Below are 25,077 nucleotides of genomic sequence, written 5' to 3'. Positions count from 1 at the left end.
AAAAAAAAAAAAAAAAAAAAGTGGCCTGGGGTAAACAGGACAGTCGTATACTCCAAGAATGGAAATTTTCATGCCACCTCCCTTCCTTCCTTACAAATTCTAATGCTGATTGCATGAATGAGGTGTTGAGAGAGACTTTTCTTTTCTTCATTTAGACTTTTGCCCTAGTGAATGAGGGAGCAAGAGAATGCTAAGAGGGATGAGAGAATGTATTTCTGGCTCTAGGACTTTGAGATCCAGGTAATTGAATCTGGGACATTCTCATTAGGTTAGAAAAGGAAAGATGAGAAAATCACTAGCAGGATATGCAATTCCAGAGACCATCGGCTCCAAAAATTAGTTTTGTTTCTCATTGCTCCTTATTCAGCGACAGTTATTTCAATAAGCTACATTATTTAGCAGAGTCTGAGAGACAAAGGCTGTGAAAACATGTACTTAAGATAGAAAACAAACTTAGAAAAACATAATAGACAGTTCGCTTTTTATCTCATTCACATTCTATAGCTGGAGAACTCAAAATCCCATTTAGATATTTCTGCTTATCCAAAAGCACACTGGGTGAAACTAAACCAAGAAATGGGAGAAAATGTTCATTGGGTACGTGTGGGTTCACCCAGTTTATTTACCTATGGAGTGGAGGTGTAGGGAGAAATAAGGTCTGCTTATAATGGTCAAGGTCTATGGAGAAGCCCTGAAGTTGTTCTCCCCAAATCACAAGTCTGATTCAAGAAAAGGAAACAAAAATGATGAAAACATCTCATCACACAAAACTCAGTGATGGGGTCTCTGACAGTCACCAGCCAGCAGGGGAAAAGGAGAAATCCACCTGCTGGCTTTAAGATTTATTGAAGGCTGCCAGCACAGCCCAGATCATTTCTGTGGCACTAGGCTTTGTCCCTTCCACTTCAGGGTCCAGTTCTACTAAGTCCTTGGCTCGATTCATTGCTACGTCATACTTGTCATCTGTCAGAGAGGAGAAGACATTCTCTAGCACATCAGAGGAGTGAGCTAGCACCAGGAGTGCTAGTGTTCGCTTGTCCATACGCTGAGGGTCATTTACCCACCGCTCTAGTACACTATCTTGAAGTTTTTTCACTAGGCGCTGTTTCTCTGTTGTATTGGTCACTGGATGAGTAGTCATGTCAAATAGCAGGAAATTCTGCTTCTCAGTGGTTAGAATACCCTTCTCTACTAGGTTCTTTGCAATGCGCTCTCGTACATTTCTCAGCTGGTACTGTAATTTGAAGGGGTTCCAGGTCTCACCTATGAGAAAAAAGAAATAGGACATAATGAACAGAAAGAGAAAAGCAAAATGAAACATGTAGTTATCTGGAACCTTGAATGGCTAAAATGATTAAAAGCATAATCTTCATTCCTCAATTCATTTAATCCTTAGTCCTTTATAATCTGGCTTTGACTCTAACCATATTTCACATTAAACCAGCTTCAAAAAATGTCACCAAGGACTTCCATATTGCTAGAGCTTATGGACTTTATTTCTGTTCTTATGTGACCTCTCTGTGACACTGTAATTATTTATGTATTTTTGAAATTCTCTTTAGGACACCAGTCTCTCCCAAATGATTTCTACTCTGTATTGCAGAACTTCTATTTGCTGGTGAAGCTGAGAGGACTGAGGTTCCCTACCCTATTTGTAGATCAGAAGCTCTATCCCAGGCCTGGTAGGCTGACAATATTGAGACTTCAATTGCTCCCATTCCAGTTTGTTCATAGATTAGAGATTCTGCAACAGAAAAGGCAAGCCAAGAAGACCAGGGGCTAACACCTCTTTCTCCCAGCACCTACTCATAGAACAGGTGGGTATCACTATAGGAGAAGTGGGCCCTTGTGCAGAAGTTCTGCCCAGGAGGGAAGGAAGGCCTGAAGAATGAAGAGCTCCAAAACTCTGCCTGAGAGGACTGACTTTATTTGGAACACAGGGTGGAGAATCTATGCCTAAGGGTGTTGAAAACCATACAGATCTTGGTGGAAAGCAATTATAAGGGTGCTGCTAGCTCTATGGCACTGGTATGACAAACCCAAATGGCAAAGCCTCCAGAAGTTTAACAGGCAGAACCAGAGAAACAGCCAAGAAAAGCCCTTCTGGAATCATGACCAACACTGGGGGTTGGGAAGAATGTGTGCTTGCACCAGGCTGCACCCACTCAGAAGCAATCAGAGCAGGACGTGGGGCTTGACTTGAGAGTATTCCCCAGGCCACACATAGATCTATCAAAAAGGGTGGATGCTTCACTGGCACCAAGGGCTAAAGCACAACCACTGACCAAACACTGGCTGAACAATAAGCTACACTAACTCAGAGGCAACTCCTAGGAAGCTAAACTTAAAAATAATAATAATAACCAGGCGTAGTGGTGCATGCCTCTAGTCCCAGCTACTTGGGAGGCTGAGGCAGGACAATTGTTTGAACCCAGGAGGCAGAGGTTTCAGTCAGCTGAGATTGCGCCACTGCACTCCAGCCTGAGTAACAGAGCGAGACTTCATTTCAAGAAATGAAAAATAAAAAATAAAAATAAAGAAATCACATGCACCCCTGGTGTATATCCAAGGATGTACTACTCTCTCTCAGAAGAAATCAGAGAGGGAACTTCTAAGTTGCTAGTTTCTTGCTGAATGTGGGGCAAAATGTAAACTCCCTGATTTGTGATGGCTGTGTCAAAATCACACACACATATCCAACAGTAAAGGATAAAAAAATTTAATTGGCTAAAAGGTCTTAAGCACAACCTTTGACTAATAAGTGGCTTCTACTGACCCACTGGCAACACATAGGGAGTTAGGCCAAAAGATAAAAACAAGAAAATATGAGCAGTGACATCAGAGGTTGCACAGTACAAGAGAAACAGACTTCAGAGAGCTACTGCAGGCAAGTCACTAATGAAACAAATTACCAAGCAAACAACACAATCAACCTCTAGTGGAAGGAGAAACCAGTATAGCAGGTGTCTCCAACCCCTGGATCATGGACTGGTACTGGTCCGTAGCCTGTTAGGAACCCGACTGCACAGCAGGAGGTGAACCATGGGTGGGTAAAGCTGAGCTCCACCTCCCGTCAGCTCAGCAGTGGCATTAGGTTCCCACAGGAGTGTGAACCCTATTGTGAACTGCACATGGCAGGGATCTAGGTTCCATGTTCCTTGTGATACTCTAATAAATGCAAAGCACTTGAATCATACTGAAACCATCCCCTCGTCCCCCACCCCAGTGGAAAAATTATCTTGCATGAAACCTGTCCTGGTGCCAAAAAGGTTGGGGACAGCTACAGTATACTATCCAGAGGTGCACGATTATCTAAAATGTCCAGTTTTTGACAAAAAGGTATGAAGTATACAAAGAATAAATTGTGACCCACTAACCCATTGAGAAGAAAAAAAGCAGGCAATGGAAACTGCCTTTGAGAACGCTAAAATGTTGGACTTTACAAAGACTACAAAGCAGCTTTTATAAATATGTTCAAAGACCTAGGAGAAACCATCACTCATCACACAGAGAATATCAATAAAGACAGAAATTATAAAAAAGAACCATTTAGGCCGGGTGCGGTGGCTCATGCCTGTAATCCCAACACTTTGGGAGGCTGAGGTGGGCGGATCATTTGAGGCCAGGAGTTCAAGACCAGCCTGGCCAACATGGCGAAACCCCATCTCTACTAAAAATACAAAAATTAGCCAGGTGTGGTGGGAACCTGTAATCCCAGCTGCTCAGGAGGCTGAGGCAGAGAATCGCTTGAACCTAGGAGGTGGAGGCTGCAATAAGCCGAAATAGCACCACTGCACTCCAGCCTGGGCAACAAAGCAAGACTCCATCTCAAAAAAAACAAAAACAAAAAAACCATTTAGAAATCCAAGAGTTTAAAAGTACAACAAACAGACTGGGCATGGTGGCTCACGTCTGTAATCCCAGCACTTTGGGAGGCTGAGGCAGGCGGATTACTGGAAGTCAGGAGTTTGAGACTAGCCTGGTCAATATGGTGAAACCCTGTCTCTACTAAAAATACAAAATTAGCTGGGTATGGTGCTGTGTGCCTGTAGTTCCAGCTACTCAGGAGGCTGAGGCAGGAGAATCACTTGAACCCAGGAGGCGGAGGTTGCAGTGAGCCAAGATCGCACCATTACACTCCAGCCTGGGTGACAGAGCAAGACTCAAAAAAAAAACAAGTACAACAAACAAAATGAAAAATTCACTCAAGGGACCCAACAAGAGATCTGAGCTGGCAAAATAAAGAATCAGCAAACTTAGAGATCGAAGTTATTATGTAATATGAAAAAGGAGAAAAGAATGAAGAAAAATGAACAGACTCAGAGAAATGCGAAATATCATCAACTTGACAAACGTACATAAAATGGAAGCACCAGAAGGAGAGAAAGAGGCAGAAAAAATACCCAAGGAAGTAATGGCTAAAATCCTGCCAAATATGATGAAAAACAGTCAACCACACATTTGAGAAGCTCAACAAACTCCAAGTAGGATGAACACAAAGAGACCCATATCCAACATCATAGTAAAAATGCTGAAAGCCAAAAATAAGTGGAAAATCATGAAAGCAGAAGAGAAAAATGACTGATCACATCACAGTGGAAGTTTGATAAGCTTAACAGCTGGCTTCCCATTAGAAAAAATGCAGGCCAGAAGAATGAGTAGACTTATTCAAAGTGAGGGTAGAAACTATTAGCCAAGAATCTTATAACTGGCAACTATCTTTCAAAAATAAAAGCAAAGCAGGTGTGGTGGCATGCACCTGTAGTCCCAGCTACTCAGGAGGCTGAGGCAGGAGAATCACTTGAACCCAGGAGGTGGAGGTTGCAGTGAGCTGAGATCGCGCCACTGCACTCCAGACTGGGTGACAGAGTGAGACACTGTCTCAAGGAAAAAAAAAAACAAAAAAAAACCCAAAACCAAAACAAAAAAAAAATGAAGGCAAAGAAAAATTTCTAAAAAGGAGAAAAAATAAATACATTCCTAGATTAAAAATATCTGAAAGAGTTCACTGCTAGCAGACCTGCCTTATAAGAAATCTTAATACTAAACTAAAGGAAAGTTGTTGAGGCTGAGAGCAGGACACACTAGACAGTAATTTGAATCCACATGAACAAACAGTAAAAGTAATTATGTAAGTAATAAAAAGGATGGTATAATTGAATACTTCATCTCAACTGATTTATAAAGCAATTGCACAAAACAATATTTATATAATTGTTATTGTTGAGTTATAATTTTTAACTTTTTAAACTTTTGCACAAGGTTATAACATATAGAAATGTAATAATAGCACAAAGAAAAAGGGTGGGAAAAAAGTTGCACTGGAGTAAGCAAAATGACAACAGATGGTAATTTGAATCCGCCGGAAGAAATGAAGAAAACCAGAAATGGTAAATAAGGAGGTTAATATAACAAACTCTGTAAGTATATATTTGTGCTTTCTTCTCTTCTTTAATAATTACAACAATGAATTGTTGAATTTGTAACACATATAGATGTAACACATGTAACAATATTGGCATGGTGGGCCCATGCCTGTAATCCCAGAACTTTGGGATGCCGAGGTAGGCAGATTGCTTGAGCCCAGCAGTTTAAGACCAGCCTGGGTAGCATAGTGAAACTTTGTCTAAAAAAAAAAAAAAGAAACAAAAACCCCAAAGCCAAAAAAACCCAAAAAGAAAAGAAACATATAGCAATATTAACACAAAAAGAGGGAGAGGGAATAGAGTAATACAGAAGTAAATTTTCCTTGGAATTAAACTTGGTATAAATCTTTTTTTTTTTTGAGACAGAGTCTTGCTCTGTTGCCTAAGCTGGAGTGCAGTGGCGCGATCTCGGCTCACTGAAACCTCCGCCTCCCAGGTTCAAGCTATTCTCCTGCCTCAGCCCCCCTGAGTAGCTGGGATTACAGGCACACGCCACCATGCCCAGCTAATTTTTTTGTATTTTTAGTAGAGATAGGGTTTCACCATGTTGGTCAGGCTGGTCTGGAACTCTGACTTCGTGATCCGCCTGCCTCAGCCTCCCAAAGTGCTGGGATTACAGACGTAAGCCACAGGGCCCGGGCTTTTCTTTTTTTTTTTGAGACAGAGTCTCGTACTGTCGCCTGGGCTAGAGTGCAATGGCACGATCTCGGCTCACTGCAACCTCTGCCTCCCGGGTTCAAGCGATTCTCCTGCCTCAGCCTCCTATGTTGGATTTACTGGAGAAAAACTTGAAAGCAACCTTTTTTTTTTTTTTTTTTTTTTTTTTGAGACAGGGTCTTGCTTTGTTGCCAGGCTGGAGTGGAGTGGTGTGATCTTGACTCACTGCAGCCACCACCTCCCCAGCCCAAGTGATCCTCACGTCTCAGCCTCCTGAGTAGCTGGGACTATAGGCGTGTACCACCATGTTCAGCTAATTTTGTGTCTTGTAGAGACGAGGTCTCACTGTTGACCAGGCTAATCTCAAATTCCTGGACTCAAGTGATCTTCCCATCTGGGCCTCCCAAAGTACTGGGATTACAGGTGTGAGCCACCACACCCACTACAACTATCTTTTATTTTATTTTATTTTTTGAGACGGAGTTTCACTCTTGTTGCCCAGGTTGGAGTGCAGTGGCACAATCTTGGCCCACTGCAACCTCCCAGGTTCAAGTGATTCTCCTGCCTCGCCTCCCAAGTAGCTGGTATTACAGGTGCCCGCCACCACGCCCAGCTAATTTTTGTATTTTTAGTACAGATGGGGTTTCACCATGTTGGCCAGGCTGGTCTTGAACTCCTGACCTCAAGTGATCCACCCGCCTTGGCCTTCCAAAGTGCTGGGATTACAGGTGTGAGCCACCATGCCTGGCCACAACTGTCTTAAAGATGCTCAAAAAAAAAAAAGGATAAAGACAGGAGAACAATGTATAAACAAAATAATATCAATAAAGATATAGAGAAAGGGACCAAAAGGAAATTCTGCAGCTAAAACTTATAATAACTGAAATAAAAAAATATTTCTCCTGCCTCAGCCTCCTATGTTGGATTTACTCGGGGGGCCAGGCGTGGCGGCTCATGCCTGTAATCCCAGCACTTTGGGAGGCCAAGGTGGGTGGGGTCACTTGAGGTCAGGAGTTCAAGACCAGCGTGGCCAACATAGCGAAACCCTATCTCTACTAAAAATACAAAAATTAGCCAGTGTGGTGGTGGGAGCCTGTAATCCCTGCTACTCAGGAGGCTGAGGCAGGGAGAATTGCTTGAACCTAGGAGGCAGAGGTTGCAGTGAACCAAGATTGTGCCACTGCACTCCAGTCTGGGCAACAAAGCAAGACATTCTGTTTAAAAAAAAAAAAAAAAAAAACAACCCAAAAACAAACAAATTTGAAGAAGCAGAAGAAATAATCAGCAAGCAGTTCCTTGTTACGATACACCCCCCAGATCAATAGGGCAATATTATAGCTACATTTGAGCCTTTGCCTTTTAAATTTGGGAAACGCCATGAGGTGCCCGTCTCAGGCCCGTTCCTAACCAGGGCATTTCCGGCTTAGGCCATTCCCTCACCCCTGTACAATGTCTGTCCCCCGCCACAGCCAGTAGTGCTGCAGTAGATTTATGCTGCACAAAAGCTGTGAGCCTTCTGCCTGGGGAACTCCCGCAAAAGGTCCCAACAGGAGTCTGTGGACCCTTGCCAGCGAGGATGATAGAATTACTTCTAGGAAGGTCTAGTTTAAGTTTAAAAGGAGTACAAATACATACAAGAGTCATTGATTCAGATTACAATGGGGAAATTCAAATTGTTATATCTACTTCTGTTCCCTGGAAAGCAGAGCCAGGAGAGCATATAGCACAGCTCCTGATTGTGCCTTATGTGGGAATGGGGAAAAGTGAAATTAAATGAACAGGAGGATTTGGAAGCAAAAATAAACAAGGCAAAGCTGCTTATTGGATGAATCAAATTACTGATAAATGTCCTACCTGTGAAATAACTATTCAGGGAAAGAAACTTAAACGTTTGGTAGATAGAGGAGCAGACATTTCAATCATTTCTCTACAGCACTGGCCATCTGTGTGGCCAATTAAACCTACTCAATTTAACATAGTTGGAGTTGGTAAAGCCCTTGACGTATATCAAAGTAGTTATACTTTGCATTGTGAAGGGCCCAATGGATAACCTGGGACTATTCAACCAATTATAACTTCTGTACCTATAAATTTATGGGGAAGAGATTTATTACAATGGGGAGCACAAGTTCTAATTCCTGAGCAATTACATAGTCCTCAAAGTCAACATATGATGCATGAAATGGGGCATGCCCCTGTTATGGGACTAGGAAAAAATTTGCAAAGTTTGAAGGAACCACTTCAAGGGGAAAGACAAAGTTCCTGCCAAGGGTTTAGGATATCATTTTTGATGGCAGCCATTGTTAAGCCTCCAGAACCTATATCTTTAAAATGGTTAACAGATAAGCCAATTTGGATAGAACAATGGCCGCTAAGTAAAGGGAAACTAGAGGCTTTAAAGGACTTCGTTAATAAACAATTAGGAAACGGACACATAGCTCCAACATGTTTCCCTTGGAATTCTCCAGTTTTGATAATTAAGAAAAAATCAGATAAATGGAGAATGTTAACAGATCTTAGAGCCACCAATTCAGTTATGCAACCTATGAGGGCATTACAGCCAGGACTGCCTTCTCCTGCTATAATTCCGAAAAATTGGCCTTTAATAGTCATAGATTTAAAAGACTGTTTCTTTACTATTCCCTTAGCTGAGCAAGACTGTGAATGGTTTGCATTTACAATTCCTGCGGTAAACAACCTGCAGCCTGCTAAGCATTTTCACTGGAAAGTGTTGCCACAAGGCATGTTAAACAGTCCAACAATTTGCCAGATGTATATAGGGCAAGCAATTGAACCTACTCATAAAAAATTTTCACAGTGTTACATTATTCATTATATGGATGATATACTTTGTGCTGCCCCCACTCGAGAAATATTACCCCAATGTTATGATTACTTGCAAAATTTGATTTCTCACACTGGTTTAATTATAGCTCCTGACAAAATTCAGACTACTACTCTTTACTCCTACTTGGGGACCTTAGTAAATGACACTACCATTGTGCCACAGGAAGTAGCCATACATAGGGATCAATTGAAAACATTAAATGACTTTCAAAAATTACTAGGGGACATTAATTGGTTACAACCTGCTCTAGACATCCTACCTATGCCATGAGTAATCTATTTTCTATCCTTAGAGGAGATTCTAGCCTCATTAGCCCTCGGTAATTAACAAAAGAAGTTGAGGCAGAGCTGCAGCAAATCGAAAAGCAAGTCCATAAAGCTCAAATAAATAGAATAGATCCAGAGAAGACTCTAGATTTGTTAATTTTTCCAACTCAGCATTCACCTACTGGTGTCATTGTCTAAGAGCAGAACTTAGTAGAATGGCTTTTTCTTCCACATACTAATTCACAGACTCGAACTCCTTATCGCTACTATGATAGAAAATGGGAGAACTCGAATTGTTAAATTACATGGATATGATCCTGGAAAAATTGTTGTCCCTCTCACAAAGGCACAAATACAGCAAGCTTTTATAAATAATCTTACTTGGCAAACCCATTTAGCTGACTTTGTGGGTATTCTCGATAATCCCTTTCCTAAAATGAAACTGTTTCAATTTTTGAAACTGACTAATTGGATTCCCCTAGAATAACTAAATTTAAACCAATTGAAGGTGTTGAGAATGTTTTTACAGATGGGGCTGATAATGGTAAAGTTTCTTATTTTGGCTCTAAAGGTAAAGTTTTACAGATGCCCTATACTTCAGCTCAAAAAGCAAAGCTTGTAGCTGTAATTGAGGTATTGACTGCTTTTAATATGCCTATTAATGTGATTTCTGATTCTTCATATGTGGTTCATTCCACTCAGTTAATTGAAAATGCTCAGTTATAATTTCATACAGATGAACAACTGATGACTTTATTTACCCAACTGCAAACAGCAGTTAGGAGTAGAATGCACCCTTTTTACATCACTCACATTAGGGCTCATAAACCTCTTCCAGGACCTTTAACTGAAGGGAATCAAATGGCTGATTGCCCAGATGCTAATGCAGTATCTAATGCCAAACACTTTCACAATTTAACCCATGTTAATGCTTCTGGTCTCAAATGCAGATATAGCATTACCTGGAAAGAAGCTAAAGTTATTATCCAGCAAGCCCAACTTGCCAAATGGTACATTCCTCATCTTTTACAGGAGGAGTTAATCCTCGAAGATTGGAACCTAATTCCCTTTGGCAAATGGATGTCACACATGTTCCCTCGTTTGGGAGACTAGATTATGTGCACGTATGTGTGGACACCTTTTCTCACTTTGTCTGGGCTACATGCCAATCAGGAGAGTCTTCTGCCTGTGTTAAACATCACCTTTTGCAGTGTTTTGTGGTGATGGGCATTCCAGCTTCTATTAAAACAGATAATGTCCCAGGCTATACTAGCCAAGCTCTAGCTACATTTTTCTCCATATGGAATATTAAACACATTACTGATATCCCATATAATTCTCAAGGACAAGCCGTAGTGGAAAGAATGAACCTCTCCCTGAAACAGCAGTTGCAAAAACAAAACGGGGGGAAATAGGGATTACATGACACCCAATATACAACTGAATCTAGCATTATTAACTTCAAATTTTTCGAGACTGCCTAAAGGCCAGATGTTATCAGCAGCTGAACAGCATCTACAGAAACCAGCTGCAATGACAGAAGCAAAACAACTGGTTTGGTGGAAAGATCTGATAAGAAAAAGTTGGGAAATAGGTAAAACAATAACTTGGGGTAGAGGTTATGCTTGTGTTTCTCCAGGACCGAATCAACACTGATTTGGATGCCATCAAGACACCTAAAATCTTATTATGAGACAGATGCCGAGGAAGAGATTCTGGGAGGATCCCGAGGACCCCCCGGTTGCAGCCATGTTGAGACTGATGCTGAGGAGGACCCCAACTGTCACAAGCAACACCCGTCGAACACAGCCACCCACCTGGGGAGAGATCAAGAAGCTGTCACAGATGGCGGAAGAAAACCTGAGGAAAGCGGGACAACCAGTCACAATGAGTAATTTAACAATAGCTATGATAGCGGTTACCACCACTGCCATGAGTATTCCTCCTTCAACAAGGGCTGGCACAGAGAACAATTATACTTATTGGGCATATTTATCAATCTTGGCTGGCAATAATGCCTGGATGTAATCACTCTATGACAGTTACACATGCTTTCTGATCTCAGTATTTGCCATAATAATTCTGCTCCTATAATTGAGGCATACCGCCCTCAAAAACCTATTTGTAAACAAAATTGAACCTGACCAGAAAAAAATGAACATACTTGTTTAGGAACATTGCATTGTAGAACACGAAGAGGTGCTGCGCAACGATTCCTATGGAATCATTATTGATTGGTCCCCTAAGGGGATGTTTAGCTTGAATTGCCCCTCTCAGTCTGCATGCCATGGCCACACTATGTTCAGCTGGTCTGAACAAAATGATCAGATGGTAGAAATGGTAAGAAGTACGGCAAGAGTTCCTATTATCTGGAAACGTGGCAATAGAGTGGCACCTCAACCTCAAATGATATGGCCCGCTGTAGGGGCTAAATGTAAGGATTTGTGGAAACTATTAATAGCACTTAATGAGATCAAAATTTGGGAAAGAATAAAAAAGCATCTAGAAGGACACTCTACAAACTTGTCTTTGGATATTGCAAAATTAAAAGAACAAATATTTAAGGCATCCCAGGCACACCTGACCTTAATGCCAGGAACTGGAGTGCATGAAGGAGCTGCAGATGGATTAACAGCTAGTAACCCATTAAAATGGATAAAAACACTTGGAAGTTCTGTGATTTCAATGATGATTGTGTTATTAATCTGTGTTGTTTGTCTTTGTATAGACTGAAGATGCGGATCCTGACCCCTGTGAGAAGTAGCTCACCTTGACAAAGCTGCCTTTGCTTTTATTGCTTTGCAAAACAAAGAAGGGGGACATGTTGGGAATAGGCCCCAAAAATCTGGCCATAAACTGGCCCCAAAACTGGCCATAAACAAAATCTCTGCAGCACTGTGACATGCTTGTGATGGCCTTGACACCCACACTGGAAAACTGTGGGTTTACCAGAATGAGGGCAAGGAACACCTGGCCCACCCATGGTGGAAAACTGCTTAAAGTATTCTTAAACCACAAACAATAGCATGAGCGATCTGTGCCTTAAGGACATGTTCATGCTGCAGATAACTAGCCAGGGCCCATCCCTTTATTTCGGCCCATCCCTTTATTTCCCACTAGGAATACTTTTAGTAAACCTCATGACTGGCTTGCTGTCAATAAATATGTAGGTAAATCTCTGTTCAAGGCTCTCAGCTCTGAAGGCTGTGAGACCCCTAATTTCCCACTCCACACTCTATATTTCTGTGTATGTGTGTCTTTAATTCCTCTAGCACCTCTGGGTTAGGGTCGCCATGACTGAGCTGTTCTTGGTAAGATTAATATCCAGAATATATACAAAGAACTTCTGGCCAGGCATGGTGGTTCACACCTGAAATCCCAGCACTTTGGGAGACCAAGATGGGTAGACTGTCTGAGCTTAGGAGTTCAGAAACCAACCTGGGTGACATAGCAAAACCCTGTCTCCACCAAAACTACAAAAAATTAGCCAGGTGTGATGGTGCATGCCCATAGTCCCAGTTACTCGGGAGGCTGAGGTGGGAGGACCCTTGAGCCCGGGAGGTAGAGATTGCAGTGAGCCGAGATCGCACCACTGCACTCCATCCTGGGTGACAGAGTGATACCCCATCTCATAAATAAATACGAAAAAAACCCTCAACAACAAAACAATCAAACTTAAAAATGGAAAAAGTATTTTATATTTCTCCACAGAGGATATATAAATGGTCAGTAAGCACATAAAAATATGCTCAATATTTTTAGTCAATAGGAATGACATGAAAACTATTTTCATTTGAAAATAAAAATCAAAACCACAATGAGATAACATTTCAGACCTACTCGAATGCCTATAATTAAAAAAAGAAAAGAAAGAGAAGAACAAGTGGTTATCAGGATGTGGATAAATTGGAACCCTGGTGCACTACTGGTGGGAATATAAAATGGTGCAGTCTCTGTGGAAATGTCTGGTGATTTCTCAAAGGTTAAACTGCCATATGACCCAGCAATTCCATTCCTAGGTATATATCCAAAAGAATTAAAAGCAGGAACTTGAACAGATATTTGTATATCAATGTTAACAGCAGCATTGTTCATAATAGCCAAAAGGTGGAATCCATCAACAGATGAATAGTTAAACAAAAATGTTATATACATACAATGGAATATCACTCAACCATAAAAAGGAATGAAATTTTGATATATGCTGTGACATGAATGGACCTTGAAAACATTATGCTTAGTGAATAAGCTAGGCAAAGTAATGACAGATATTGTATAATTCTACTTATATGAGGTACCTAGAGTAAGCAAATTCATACAGACAAAAAGTAGAATAGAGGTTGCCAGGGACTAGGGGGAGAGAGAAAGAGGAAGTTATCATTTAATAGGTACAGAGTTTTAGGGGGTAATGATGAGGAAGCTTTCGGTATAGTATAGATAGAGGTGATGGTTACAAAATACTGCAAATATATTTAATTTCACAGAATTGTACACTTAAGCCATTAAGAATGGCTAAAATAATAATAAATGTTGGCTGGGTGTGGTGGCTCACGCCTATAATCCCAGCACTTTGGGAGGCCGAGGTGGGCAGATCTTGAAGTCAAGAGTTCAAGACCAGCCTGGCCAACATGGTGAAACCCTGTCTACTAAGAATACAAAAAGTAGCTGGGTGTGGTGGCACGTGCCTGTAATCCTAGCTACTTGGGAGGCTGAAGCAGGAGAATCACTTGAACCTGGAAGGCAGAGGTTGCAGTGAGCTGAGATCGCGTCACTGTACTCCAGCCTGGGAGACAGAGCAAGACTCCATCTCGGAAAATTAAATAAATAAATAAATAAATAAATAAATAAATAAATAAATGTTATATTTTACCACAATAAAAATGTTACTCAATTTACCATATGACCCAGTTATCTACTCCTAGCTACACACTCACAATAAATGAAAACATGTTCAAATAAAAACTTGTCCATGCATGTTCACAGCAGTATTATTCACAACAGCCAAAATGTGGAAATAACCCAAATATTCATCAGCTGATGACTGGATAAACAAATGTGGAATGGCCATGCAATAAAATATTATTTGGCAAATTAAAACTGGGAAATTCTAATAAGAATAATAGATTGCATCAATGCCAATATTCTCATTGTCCTCTCTATAAAGATGTTTTAAAAGTTTCTTGTGAAGAATACTGTTAAAGAGCTTTTGGGGTGGGGTGGCAGAAGATAAGGTGAAGCTTTGGAAAACTTTAGGTATCAATTAGCCATGCTTTTTCTGTCCCTCATTAGAATTAAATAGTGAACCACATCTATCTCATCCAGCATGATGAATTTCGGTACTTCTTTTACTAAATTTCAGGGTAGGATAAAGATAACGAAGTGTGAAATTCATATATTATTTTAAGTCATCTTACCAGTGAGTAGCTCTATCCATGTTTGGACAGTTTCTGTGGGTTCAGTTGCTTTGATGTGTTTGAGAGTTTCATCCAGTAAAACATCACCTGTTGGACTGTCTGACTTTAGCAGTACCTTTGAGAAAAGGAGAAAGAAGGAACCCTGATTCCTTCACTTCATTCAAGTTAAAATCTTTCAATATATCATATATATGTTACTGGTTAAGTGTTGCAAGAAATGTAAGGAAGCATAATATACTATCCCTGTCCTCAAGAAGTTTAAAATATAGTATGGAGTGATAATGTGAAGACAAAAATAACATTGGAAGTGGGCCCTAGTGACAAACTGAATTTGAATGATAATGGAGAAAAGTTTCAATAACAACTCATTTTGAGTCTGGAAACCAACTTTTGAAACCATTAATAAAGGTAGGAAACATCTGGGCTCAGTTTTGAAACCATTAATAAAGGTAGGAAACATCTGTAGGAAACATGCCAGTAATCCTAGCACTTTGGGAGGTTGAGGCAGATGGATCACCTGAGCTGAGGAGTTTGAGACCAGCCCGGGCAACATGGCAATATCTTGTCTCTATTAAAAAAATTAAAATTTAAATAAATAAATAAATAAAGGTAGGAAAGCCAGAAAAGGAAGTCAGTTTTGGGGAAAGGTTGATAATTTGATTTTCTTTGTTTTTTGTTAAGTTTAGTTTTAAATGATATGGGATAGCCAAGTTGAAATTTCTAGCCAATAGTTAAATATGTTTCTGGAGGTGGAAAAACAAAACTTGCCTAGAAATTTGAAAATTAATCTCATGAAGGTGACAGATGAAGCTATAAAGGTAAATGATATCTCTGAAAGGATAGAAAATCACTCAAGGGATACAAACTGAGACTTGGATGTTAAGGAATGGAGAAGTAAGGAAACAGTGTACAGTCAGAGAAGCAAGAGAAAAAGATAATAACAAAGGCCAAGAATGAAGAAAGTTTCAAAGTGATAAAAATTGTCAAATGCCACATATAGGTGAAAAGAGAAAAATAAATCAAAGACTGAAAAGAAGCTGGTGATACCTAAGAATGTAGTTTAAGTTGAGTGCTTAGGATGATAAAGAAGTTGTGAGTGGAAAAATTCAGTAAGAAAATGGATACAGGAGTATGGTTGGAAAGGACTTGCAGTAAATGGAAGGAAAGAGAATAGTTATTGGAGAATAACCAGGGTTAATCAATGACTGATCTGACCCATATGAGTCCCTCCCCTTACATCATACTCTATTTCATAATTTTTTTTTTTTTGAGATGGAGTCTTGCACTATCATCCAGGATGGAGTGTGGTGGCCCAATCTCGGCTCACTGCAAGCTGCGCCTTCCAGGTTAACGCCATTCTCCTGCCTCAGCCTCCCGAGTAGCTGGGACTACAGGCGCCTGCCACAATGCCCAGCTAATTTTTTTTAAAAATATTTTTTTGTAGAGACGGGGTTTCACCGTGTTAGCCAGGATGGTCTCGATCTCCTGACCTCGTGATCCACCTGCCTTGGCCTCCCAAAGTGCTGGGATTACAAGCATGAGCCACCGCGCCTGGTTATTTCATAATGTTATAGTTATAGATATAGGAGGAGTTTAATCAACAGCATCCTAAGTGTGATTTTTCTGCATAAAAAAGGAAGACAAAACCAGAAGCTTCCTATAACTCTTTGGACTATGGATACTTTGATTTCTCCCTCTTGCTATAGGATAATTAACCTGTTTAGCCAATGGAACTGTTGAGTCAGTGATATTTATTTTATCTTACTACTCAAATCTTTCTGTTCTTCCCAAATGTACTGTTGGTATTTGCCTTTCCATAAGCCATGGACGTTCACAGAGGATTCAGTACCTTTCTGTCTAGTAGTCGCTTCTTACGCATGGTCGGGGGTTCCAGATAGATTCGACCCCGCATGGCCAGCTCTATCAGGATGCCCCCTCGCAGGCCAGATGATATGCAGTCATTCCAGAAAGATGTGTAACCCTAGGAAAGGAGAAAAGAGAAGAGAAAGAATGTTCTGAGAGGAATACTGACTTCCAGCAGGCACCCTAAGAACAGGCCACTTTGTTGTGATTCGTTTCACATCGTACTACATGAACTCAAAGCAAAGTACAGAGTAAGAGAAGATGATGTTTCTTTAATCCTCTTAAACACCCCCAAATAAGATTTTCTGTCTGATTTCAAGATCTTTAGTGAATTCCCATGGTTTGCTGCCAGTCAATAAATGACATGCAATTTTTTTTTTTTTTTTTTTTTGAGACAGGGTCTCGCTTTTTCCCGCAGGTTGAAATGCAGTGGCATGATCATGGCTCATTGCAGCCTTGACCTCCTGGCCTCAAGCTATCCTCCCACCTTGGCCTCCCAAAGTGTTGGCATTACAGACGTGAGTGACTGCACCTGGCTTGACATGCAAAATTTTAATTTTTGAGGAGAATTTTGGCTTTTCCTGAAATCTGTTTCCTTGACACTAAATTTCAGAGTGGGGTAAAATAAGTCAGAAAAAAGTAAAAACCATTTGCGCTTTTAATCCTCCTAGATATGTATTAATTTGAAGTTTGGAGATGGAGACTTGCTCTGTCTCCTAGACTGGAGTGCAGTGGCATGATCTCAGTTCACTGCAACCTCCACCTCCTGGGTTCAAGTGATTCTCCTGCCTCAGCCTCCTGAGTAGCTGGGATTACAGGTGTCAGCTAATTTTTATATTTTTAGTAGAGATGGGGTTTCACTATGTTAGTCAGGCTGGTCTCAAACTCCTGACCTTGTCATCTGCCAGCCTCAGTCTCCTAAAGTGCTGGGAATACAGGAGTGAGCCACCGTGCCCGGCCAATTTGAAGTTCTTTTAATGGAAGGTATAATAGAAACCTACTGTCATTAAGCGCCTTGAGTATGTTACTTAACCTTTCTGAAGTACATTGTCCTCATCTATAAAATGCAGACACTAATATATATTTCCACAAGATTGTTGTGAGGGTTACATGAGATGCAATATATAAGAAAGCATTTAGTATAGTGCCTGGCATATAGCAGGCACTTAAAATGTTAGTTCCCCTTCCCTTTGTATAGGGAATATACATATAAGAGAGCCACTGGTATTGTCTAACAGCAGTAACTAACATCTAATTACTAATGTCGATTGAATACTTGTTATATACTAGATATGTGCTAATACTTATTATGTACTAGATTTGTGCTAAGCTTTTTACCTGCACTATCTGATTATATCTTCACAACAACCCTATAAAGGAAGTACTACTACTATCCACACGTTAAAGATGAGAAAACTAAGGTTTACAGAGGTTATGCAGCATAACAGAGGTCACAAAGCTAAATAGAGAAATTTTTAAGTGGTTGTTTTTTGGTGCTGTTTTACTGATAGATCACAGTTGTGCATATTTTGGGGTTACTTTTTTTTTTTTTAAGAGATGGGGTGGGGTCTTGCTCTGTTACCCAGGCTGAAGTGCAGTGGGGCCATTATAACTCATTGTAGACTTGAACACCTGGGCTCAAACAATTGTCCTGCCTCAGCCTCCTAAGTAGCTCAGACTACAGACATGAGCCACTGCACCTAGCTAAAATAACTTTTTATTTAAAAAAATTTTAAATTCAATTTTCCTCTTTACTGGCTTGGAAGTTATGTACTTTTAGAAGTTATCCTTGAAATTTTAACATGCATGATATATTAATTTAAAATTAACATAAAACCTAAATTTTAAATATTAATATTTTAACCACTTTCTTATTGTCCAGTACTGTCTTTTTTTAGCCTCAGAAATTATATATCATCATCATCATCATCATTATTTTATGCAGGTAGCACTTGTTTAGATTTACACAGGTTCTTATGAATTTCTTTGCTCACCATTCCTTCTTGTATCTCAGACTTCCTTTCTGGTACCCTTTTCCTTCTTCCTAAAGTAGAATTTCCTTAAGTGAAAGTCTGTTGGACGCAGTTTCTATTTTGCTTATCTGAAATGTCTTTGTATTTCACCATCATCCTTGAAAGACAGTTTCTCTGGAGATAAAATTCCAGGTTGATCATTTTCTCTTATCACATTGAAGATAGTATGTCTTACTCTTCCAGCTTCTAATACAGCAGTGAGACATCTATCTTTCTTACTGATTGTGGTTTCTTTGTAGGTGGTGTATCTTTTCTTTGGTCCTTTAAGATCTTCTCTCTTGGTGTTTTGCAGTTTGACTACAACATGACTGTGCATGAATTTATTTATTCTGTTTGGTATATGTTGTGCTTCCTATAACCGTGGTTTCATTTCTTAGCTTCAAAAATTCTCAGCTCTTAGGTCTCTATTTTCTTTATTCTTTCCTTCTAAGAATAAAGAAGGAAAGAATTCTAAGGACTTCAGTATTTCTTATTTTAACCCCGTCTTTTAACCTCTCTTTTGTATTTTCCATTTGCTTGTTCTCTGTATTGCTTTCTGGAGAGTTTTTGTTTGTTTGTTTTTGAGACGGAGTCTTGTTCTGTCGCCCAGGCTAGAGTGCAATGGCACAATCTCGGCTCACCGCAACCTCCATCTCCCGGTTTCAAGCAATTCTCCTGCCTCAGCCTCCCAAGTAGATGGGATTACAGGCACACAACACCACGCCTGGCTAATTTTTGTATTTTTGTGGTGACGGAGTTTTACCATGTTGGCCAGGCTGGTCTTGAACTCCTGACCTCAGGTGATCCGCCTGCCTCGGCCTCCCAAAGTGCTGGAATTACAAGCATGAGCTACCACGTCCAGCCTCTGGAGAGTTTTTAAAAAATATTTGGCTTCCTATTTACTAATTCAAAGTAACCCTGAGATTTTGATTTCAATAATTTTTCATTAGTAAAAGTTTTATTTAGTTATTTTTTACATTTGCCTGGTGATTTGTGATTTTTTGCTATTCATTTTGTGATTATTTTATTTCTTTAAAAATGTCATATTTTTAGTTTAATATGTGACTATATATGGAGTCTTTGATATCTGACAATATCTGAGGACTTTGTCACTTCTTCCTTGTTTGTATGTTTGATGATCTTTAAGAGGTTCACAATTTAACATTTTGTGAATTTATGAGATTTTGGAGGCCTAAATTGAGGACCTCTTCCTCCAGAGGGAAAGATCTGCATTTGTTTCTGCCAAGAGCCAAGAACAGAGGGAATATGGGAGTGCTACACAACTGGGAGCACATTTAAGCCTAGTTTTCCCACTTTACCTCCACCATCAAGTTTATTCCTGACCAACCAACTCCTGAATCTCAAGACTGATTTGGTAGTTTACCCCAGGGTAATTTGATCCTCATGTTATCTTTATTGCTCACCTCTTGGATTTTAATTTTGGTGTTTGGGGGCCCCTTGAAGATTATTTCTACTTTCCAAGACTCAATAATACATTAAACATTAAGCTTATCAAGACTTAATATCTGACCACCATACTGCCAGGCCTAGAGGATCTCTAATTCTATTTTTCCTGCTATAGCCAGGACAATCTTTAACGTCAAGTGTAATAATATAACTCCCTGCCCTCATGCTTAAAAATCTTTCAAACATCCTCTCAGCCTTAAGGATGGAATCCAAATGGCTTTGTATAGCATTTAAACTAAGTGGCTGGTGGGGCACAGTGGCTCCCACCTGTAATCCCAGCTACTCCAGAGGCTAATGCAGGAGGATTGCTTGAGGCCAAGAGTTGGCTGGCCTTTGGGAACATGGTGAGACCTTGTGAAAAAACAAAACAAAACAAAACAAATCAAAAGTGGTTATTCACTAGCCTTTTCTTTCTTTTCTTTTTTTTTTTTGGACGGAGTCTCGCTCTGTCACCCAGGTTGGAGTGCAGTGGCACGATCTCAGCTCACTGTAAGCTCTGCCTCCTGGGTTCACGCCATTCTCCTGCCTCAGCCTCCCGAGTAGCTGGGACTACAGGCGCCCGCCACCACACCCAGCTAATTTTTTTTTGTATTTTTAGTAGAAATGGGGTTTCACCATGTTAGCCAGGATGGTCTCAATCTCCTGATCTTGTGATCCGCCCACCTCGGCCTCCCAAAGTGCTGGGATTATAGGCGTGAGCCACCGCATCCAGCCCACTAGTCTTTTCTTTGGTCTCTTTCCCCTCCTGGCCTTTGCACACACTGCTGTGTCAAGAAGAACCAATATTCTTCCTTCCACAACTCCTCCTTGTAGTTAAGGATTAAGTACAGGGGTCACATTTCCACATAACCTTCTCTAACATTGTTTACTTCCCCACTCCACCCTCTACATTAGGTTCTGCACCTGGGTGTGCCCATACAAACTTCTCTCATAACATCTATTACATCATACTGCAATCAACTATTTCTCCTAACCAGACTACAAATTCCTTAAGGAGAGAATATCCCTTATGCCTCAAAAATATTTTTGAAAGCATAAATTTATGCTTAAAACTAAATGTTAACCTAGCAAAAGCTCAGATTGAGCCATAAAATATTCCTTAGACGTCTCTAAATTTCCTGAGGGCCTGATCTGTTACTCAAGGTTGGGATTAGTTCCCTCCCCTGCCTGCCTCATAGCTTCTCAAGTCATATCTGGTTTTTTGGTTTTGTTTTTGTTTTGAGACAGGGTATCGCTCTGTCACCCAGGCTGGGGTGCAGTGGCATGATCTCATCTCACTGCAACCTCCACCTCCCCAGTTCAAGCAATCCTCTCACCTCAGCCTCCCAAGTAGTTGGGACTACAGGCGTGTGCCACCACACCCAGCTAATTTTTGTATTTTTAGTAGAGATAGGGTTTTGCCATGTTGCCCAGGCTAGTCTTGAACTCCTGGGCTCAAGTGATATGCCCACCTGGGCCTCCTGAAGTGCTAAAATTACAGGTGTGAGCCACTGCGCCTGGCCCCAACTCATATTTGTGACTTCTCTTTAAGGAAGGGGTAGGCTTTTTTTTTTTTTAGGTTAACACTTTTTTTTTTTAATAGTTTAGCTACCTAATTAAACTATAACTTACTTCAGAACACATAATTATGTAGGCATAATTTATTCTGGTAATAAATCTTAACAGGTGTGTAAACATTTTAGCCAATATTAAAGCAACTGGAAGAAAGTTTTCCTTTATTGTCTCATTTCCTCCTGACCATATAACTTCTGTTTCAGTGACAGTGACATCAGATTGTCAACAAAACTATAGTGGCCGGGCGCGGTGGCTCAAGCCTGTAATCCCAGCACTTTGGGAGGCCGAGACGGGCGGATCGTGAGGTCAGGAGATCGAGACCATCCTGGCTAACACAGTGAAACCCCGTCTCTACTAAAAAATACAAAAAACTAGCCGGGCGAGGTGGCGGGCGCCTGTAGTCCCAGTTACTCGGGAGGCTGAGGCAGGAGAATGGTGTAAACCCGGGAGGTGGAGCTTGCAGTGAGCTGAGATCCGGCCACTGTGCTCCAGCCTGGACGACAGAGCGAGACTCCATCTCAAAAAAAAAAAACAAAAAACAAAAAAACTATAAATGAGAAGCAGTATAAAGAAATGATGAAGATCAGGATAAAGAAACTACATTTTTGAATGTCACACTTTCCTATTGTAGCATCTCAAAACATATAAAATTTTCCAAATGAGTTTTTAACTTATTAAGAATATGCAATAATAGATAAAAGTATAAAAACATATATGTAGAATTTTAAGAAAATAATTATAAAACAAATACCTGTACAACTACAAGAAAGAGACTGGATTTAGAAAAAGAAAATAACTGAGAAAAGAGAGAACATGATAGTAAATGTCCTCCTGTACTGTGGGTACAGATGACCAATAAAGACTATAATATTGTCATCTATAGTAATATCTTAGAACAGATTGAAACAAATTTAGGTGCAGAATAGCCTGGAGGTAAGGGAAAATACAATTATTTACAGTTAAAGGTCATTTTCCTCTTAGTGTATCTATCTTAGTGAATTCTCCAGCCATTTATAAAAAGGACTCTATATTAAAGGGCCAATGCTTTGGTATGTCTGAGCAGGAAGACCTAGCACGTACATACTAAAATTCACCATTTGATCATTAAATCTCATTACCAAAGGCTATCTAAAGAAAATTTTAGGACCTACCCAACACAGATGGAACTGCACATTGTCTCATGACTAAAGGAGAATCTTAGAGGATTTGCAGAATAAGATCTTCACATAGTGGACTTTAATATACATCTGTAGGCCGGGCATGGTGGCTCAAGTCTGTAATCCCTGCACTTTGGGAGGCCAAGGCAGGTGGATCACCTGTGGTCAGGAGTTGGAGACCAGCCTGGCCAACATGATGAAACCCCGTCCCTACTAAAAATACAAAAACTAGCTGGAAGTGGTGGCATGCGCCTGTAATCCCAGCTACTCAGGAGGCTGAGGCAGGAAAATCGCTTGAATCTGGGAGGTGGAGGTTGCAGTTAGCAGAGATCACACCACTGCACTCCAGCCTGGGCAACAAGAGCAAAACTCTGTCTCAAAAAAAACCAACCAACCAACCAACCAACCAAATAAACAAACAAAAAAACTGTAGGCTGGGCACGGTCGCTCACGCCTGTAATCCCCGCATTTTGGGAGGCTGACGTGGGTGGATAATCTGAGGTCAGCAGTTCAAGACCAGCCTGGCCAACATGGTGAAATCCCGTTTCTACTAAAAATATAAAAATTGGCCAGGCATGGTGATGGACGCCTGTAATCCCAGCTACTCATGAGGCTGAGGCAGGAGAATCACTTGAACCCCAGAGGCGGAGGATGCAGTGAGCTGAGATCACACCATTGCACTCCAGCCTGGGCGACAAGATTGAAACTCCATATCTTTAAAAAATAAATAAATAAATAAATAATAAATTGTAAAAAGAAAGACAAATCCCATTATAGAAATGTATACTTTAGAAAGTGAAAGTGTTCTAGAATCTTAACACCATTAACAGTTTAATGGATACTTTTCTAGATTTTCATATACATACTCTATGTTTACACTTATTAATATTATTTATAGAAATAGCATTACACTGAGTGGTAACTTTTTTCATTAACCCATTATTTTGGATATCATTCCACATCAGTAAATATACTTCTTTATCCCTTGTAATGGCTGCATAGTATTGCATTTTAGATGCACTATAATTTTATCTATTCAAGTCCCTACTGATGTGCATTTAGGTTGCTTACAGTATTTTGCTATTATTAAAAAATGCTGGCTGGCTGTGGTGGCTCAAGCCTGTAATCCCAGCACTTTGGGAGGCCACGGTGGGTGGATCACCTGAGGTCAGGAGTTTGAGACCAGCCTGGCCAACATGGTGAAACCCAGTCTCTACCAAAAATACAAAAAAATTAGCTGGGCATGGTGGTGCGTGCCTATAATCCCAGCTACTCGGGAGGGTGAGGCAGGATAATCCCATGAATCCAGGAGGCAGAGGCTGCAGTGAGGTGAGTTAGTGCCACTGCACTCCAGCCTGGGTGGCAGTGTAAGACTCCATCTCAAAAAAAAAAAAAAAAAAGTAAAGAAGCATTCATTTGTGTGTTTATGTCTGTTGAATATTTAGAAGAAAATTCTAGGTCGAATATTACACATATTTAAACTTTAAACATTGCACAATGGGAATTCAATAAATTCAGACAGTCAACACTTCATGCTGCATTTCCACTGAGTCAAGTATTCAAAGTGCCCTTCCTTATTCAAACTTCCTTGAAGACACACCTTTCAGAACAACTCTGAAGGTTAAAGATCTTAAAAGTTGCCTGCTTGGCAAAAAAAAGAGGAAAGAAAACAAAACAACTTAAAGCATCCTTAAAAACTATGCTCATAAGGAGTTTTTAAAATAACATTAGAAAATACTTGTGATAAAGTTAAATGAAAAATAGCCAGATATATAATTGAGTGTCCAGGATTATTACAATGATATAAAATAATGTCTACATTAAAACATGGCTTTTAAACCTTTCCAAATTATCTACAGTGAGAAAATATCACTTTTTTAAGAAAATTTTTCAGAAAAAAAGAACCTCTCCATCTCCCCAAGTCTGAAGATTTAACATTAAAATTGCTTCACCTTCCATGAGAGAAGGAATGTTATCATGTCGCTTTGAACCCTTTTTCATCTGCCCAATTCCAAAGTCCAACGAAAGTATAATGATCTTCAGGGGTTATCAAAAATTCTACAAGCAAAACTAATTTTATTATTTTTTTCCTCCTAAAAAATTATTCTAAGAAAAGTTAGTGTACTGTTTGTCCTTGAATCACTCTAGTAAAAAGTGGTATTCAGGATTTGACGTAAATTCCTCTTTTAAAAATTAATGTGATTCATCGAAACTCCAATTCCTATTTCTACATCTCCACACAGCTCATAAAGACATTTTATGTATGTATGCATGTATGTATGTATTTGAGACGGAGTCTCAATCTATCGCCCAGGCTGTAGTACAGTGGCGTAATCACGGCTCACTGCAACCTCTGCCTCCTGGGTTCGAGCGATTCTCCTGCCTCAACCTCCCGAGTAGCTGGGATTACAGG

General features: G+C 40.2%; 1 protein-coding gene across 4 annotated transcripts in view; it reads right to left on the bottom strand.

Annotated features, from left to right (window-relative positions):
* Positions 1-417: 417 nt before the first annotated feature.
* GOLPH3L (golgi phosphoprotein 3-like) overlaps positions 418-25,077 on the bottom strand; it is a 57,138-nt gene continuing 32,478 nt past the window's right edge. For 3 of the 4 annotated variants that reach the window (XM_011973584.1, XM_011973583.1, XM_011973585.1), the window contains 3 exons: positions 16,461-16,592; positions 14,612-14,726; positions 418-1,263 (listed from right to left, as the gene is read on the bottom strand). In XM_011973584.1, coding sequence (XP_011828974.1) covers positions 836-1,263; positions 14,612-14,726; positions 16,461-16,592 — 675 coding nt within the window. In that variant the 3' untranslated portion in view covers positions 418-835. The remainder of the gene's footprint in view (positions 1,264-14,611; positions 14,727-16,460; positions 16,593-25,077) is intronic. The other variant, XM_011973586.1, reaches the window with a different exon arrangement.

The sequence above is a fragment of the Mandrillus leucophaeus genome, unplaced genomic scaffold, assembly GCF_000951045.1.
Source record: "Mandrillus leucophaeus isolate KB7577 unplaced genomic scaffold, Mleu.le_1.0 Scaffold139, whole genome shotgun sequence".
Classification (NCBI taxonomy): Eukaryota; Metazoa; Chordata; class Mammalia; order Primates; family Cercopithecidae; genus Mandrillus; species Mandrillus leucophaeus.
The sequence above is the reverse complement of the archived record's forward strand: the minus strand, read 5'-3'. Positions and strand labels throughout refer to the sequence as shown.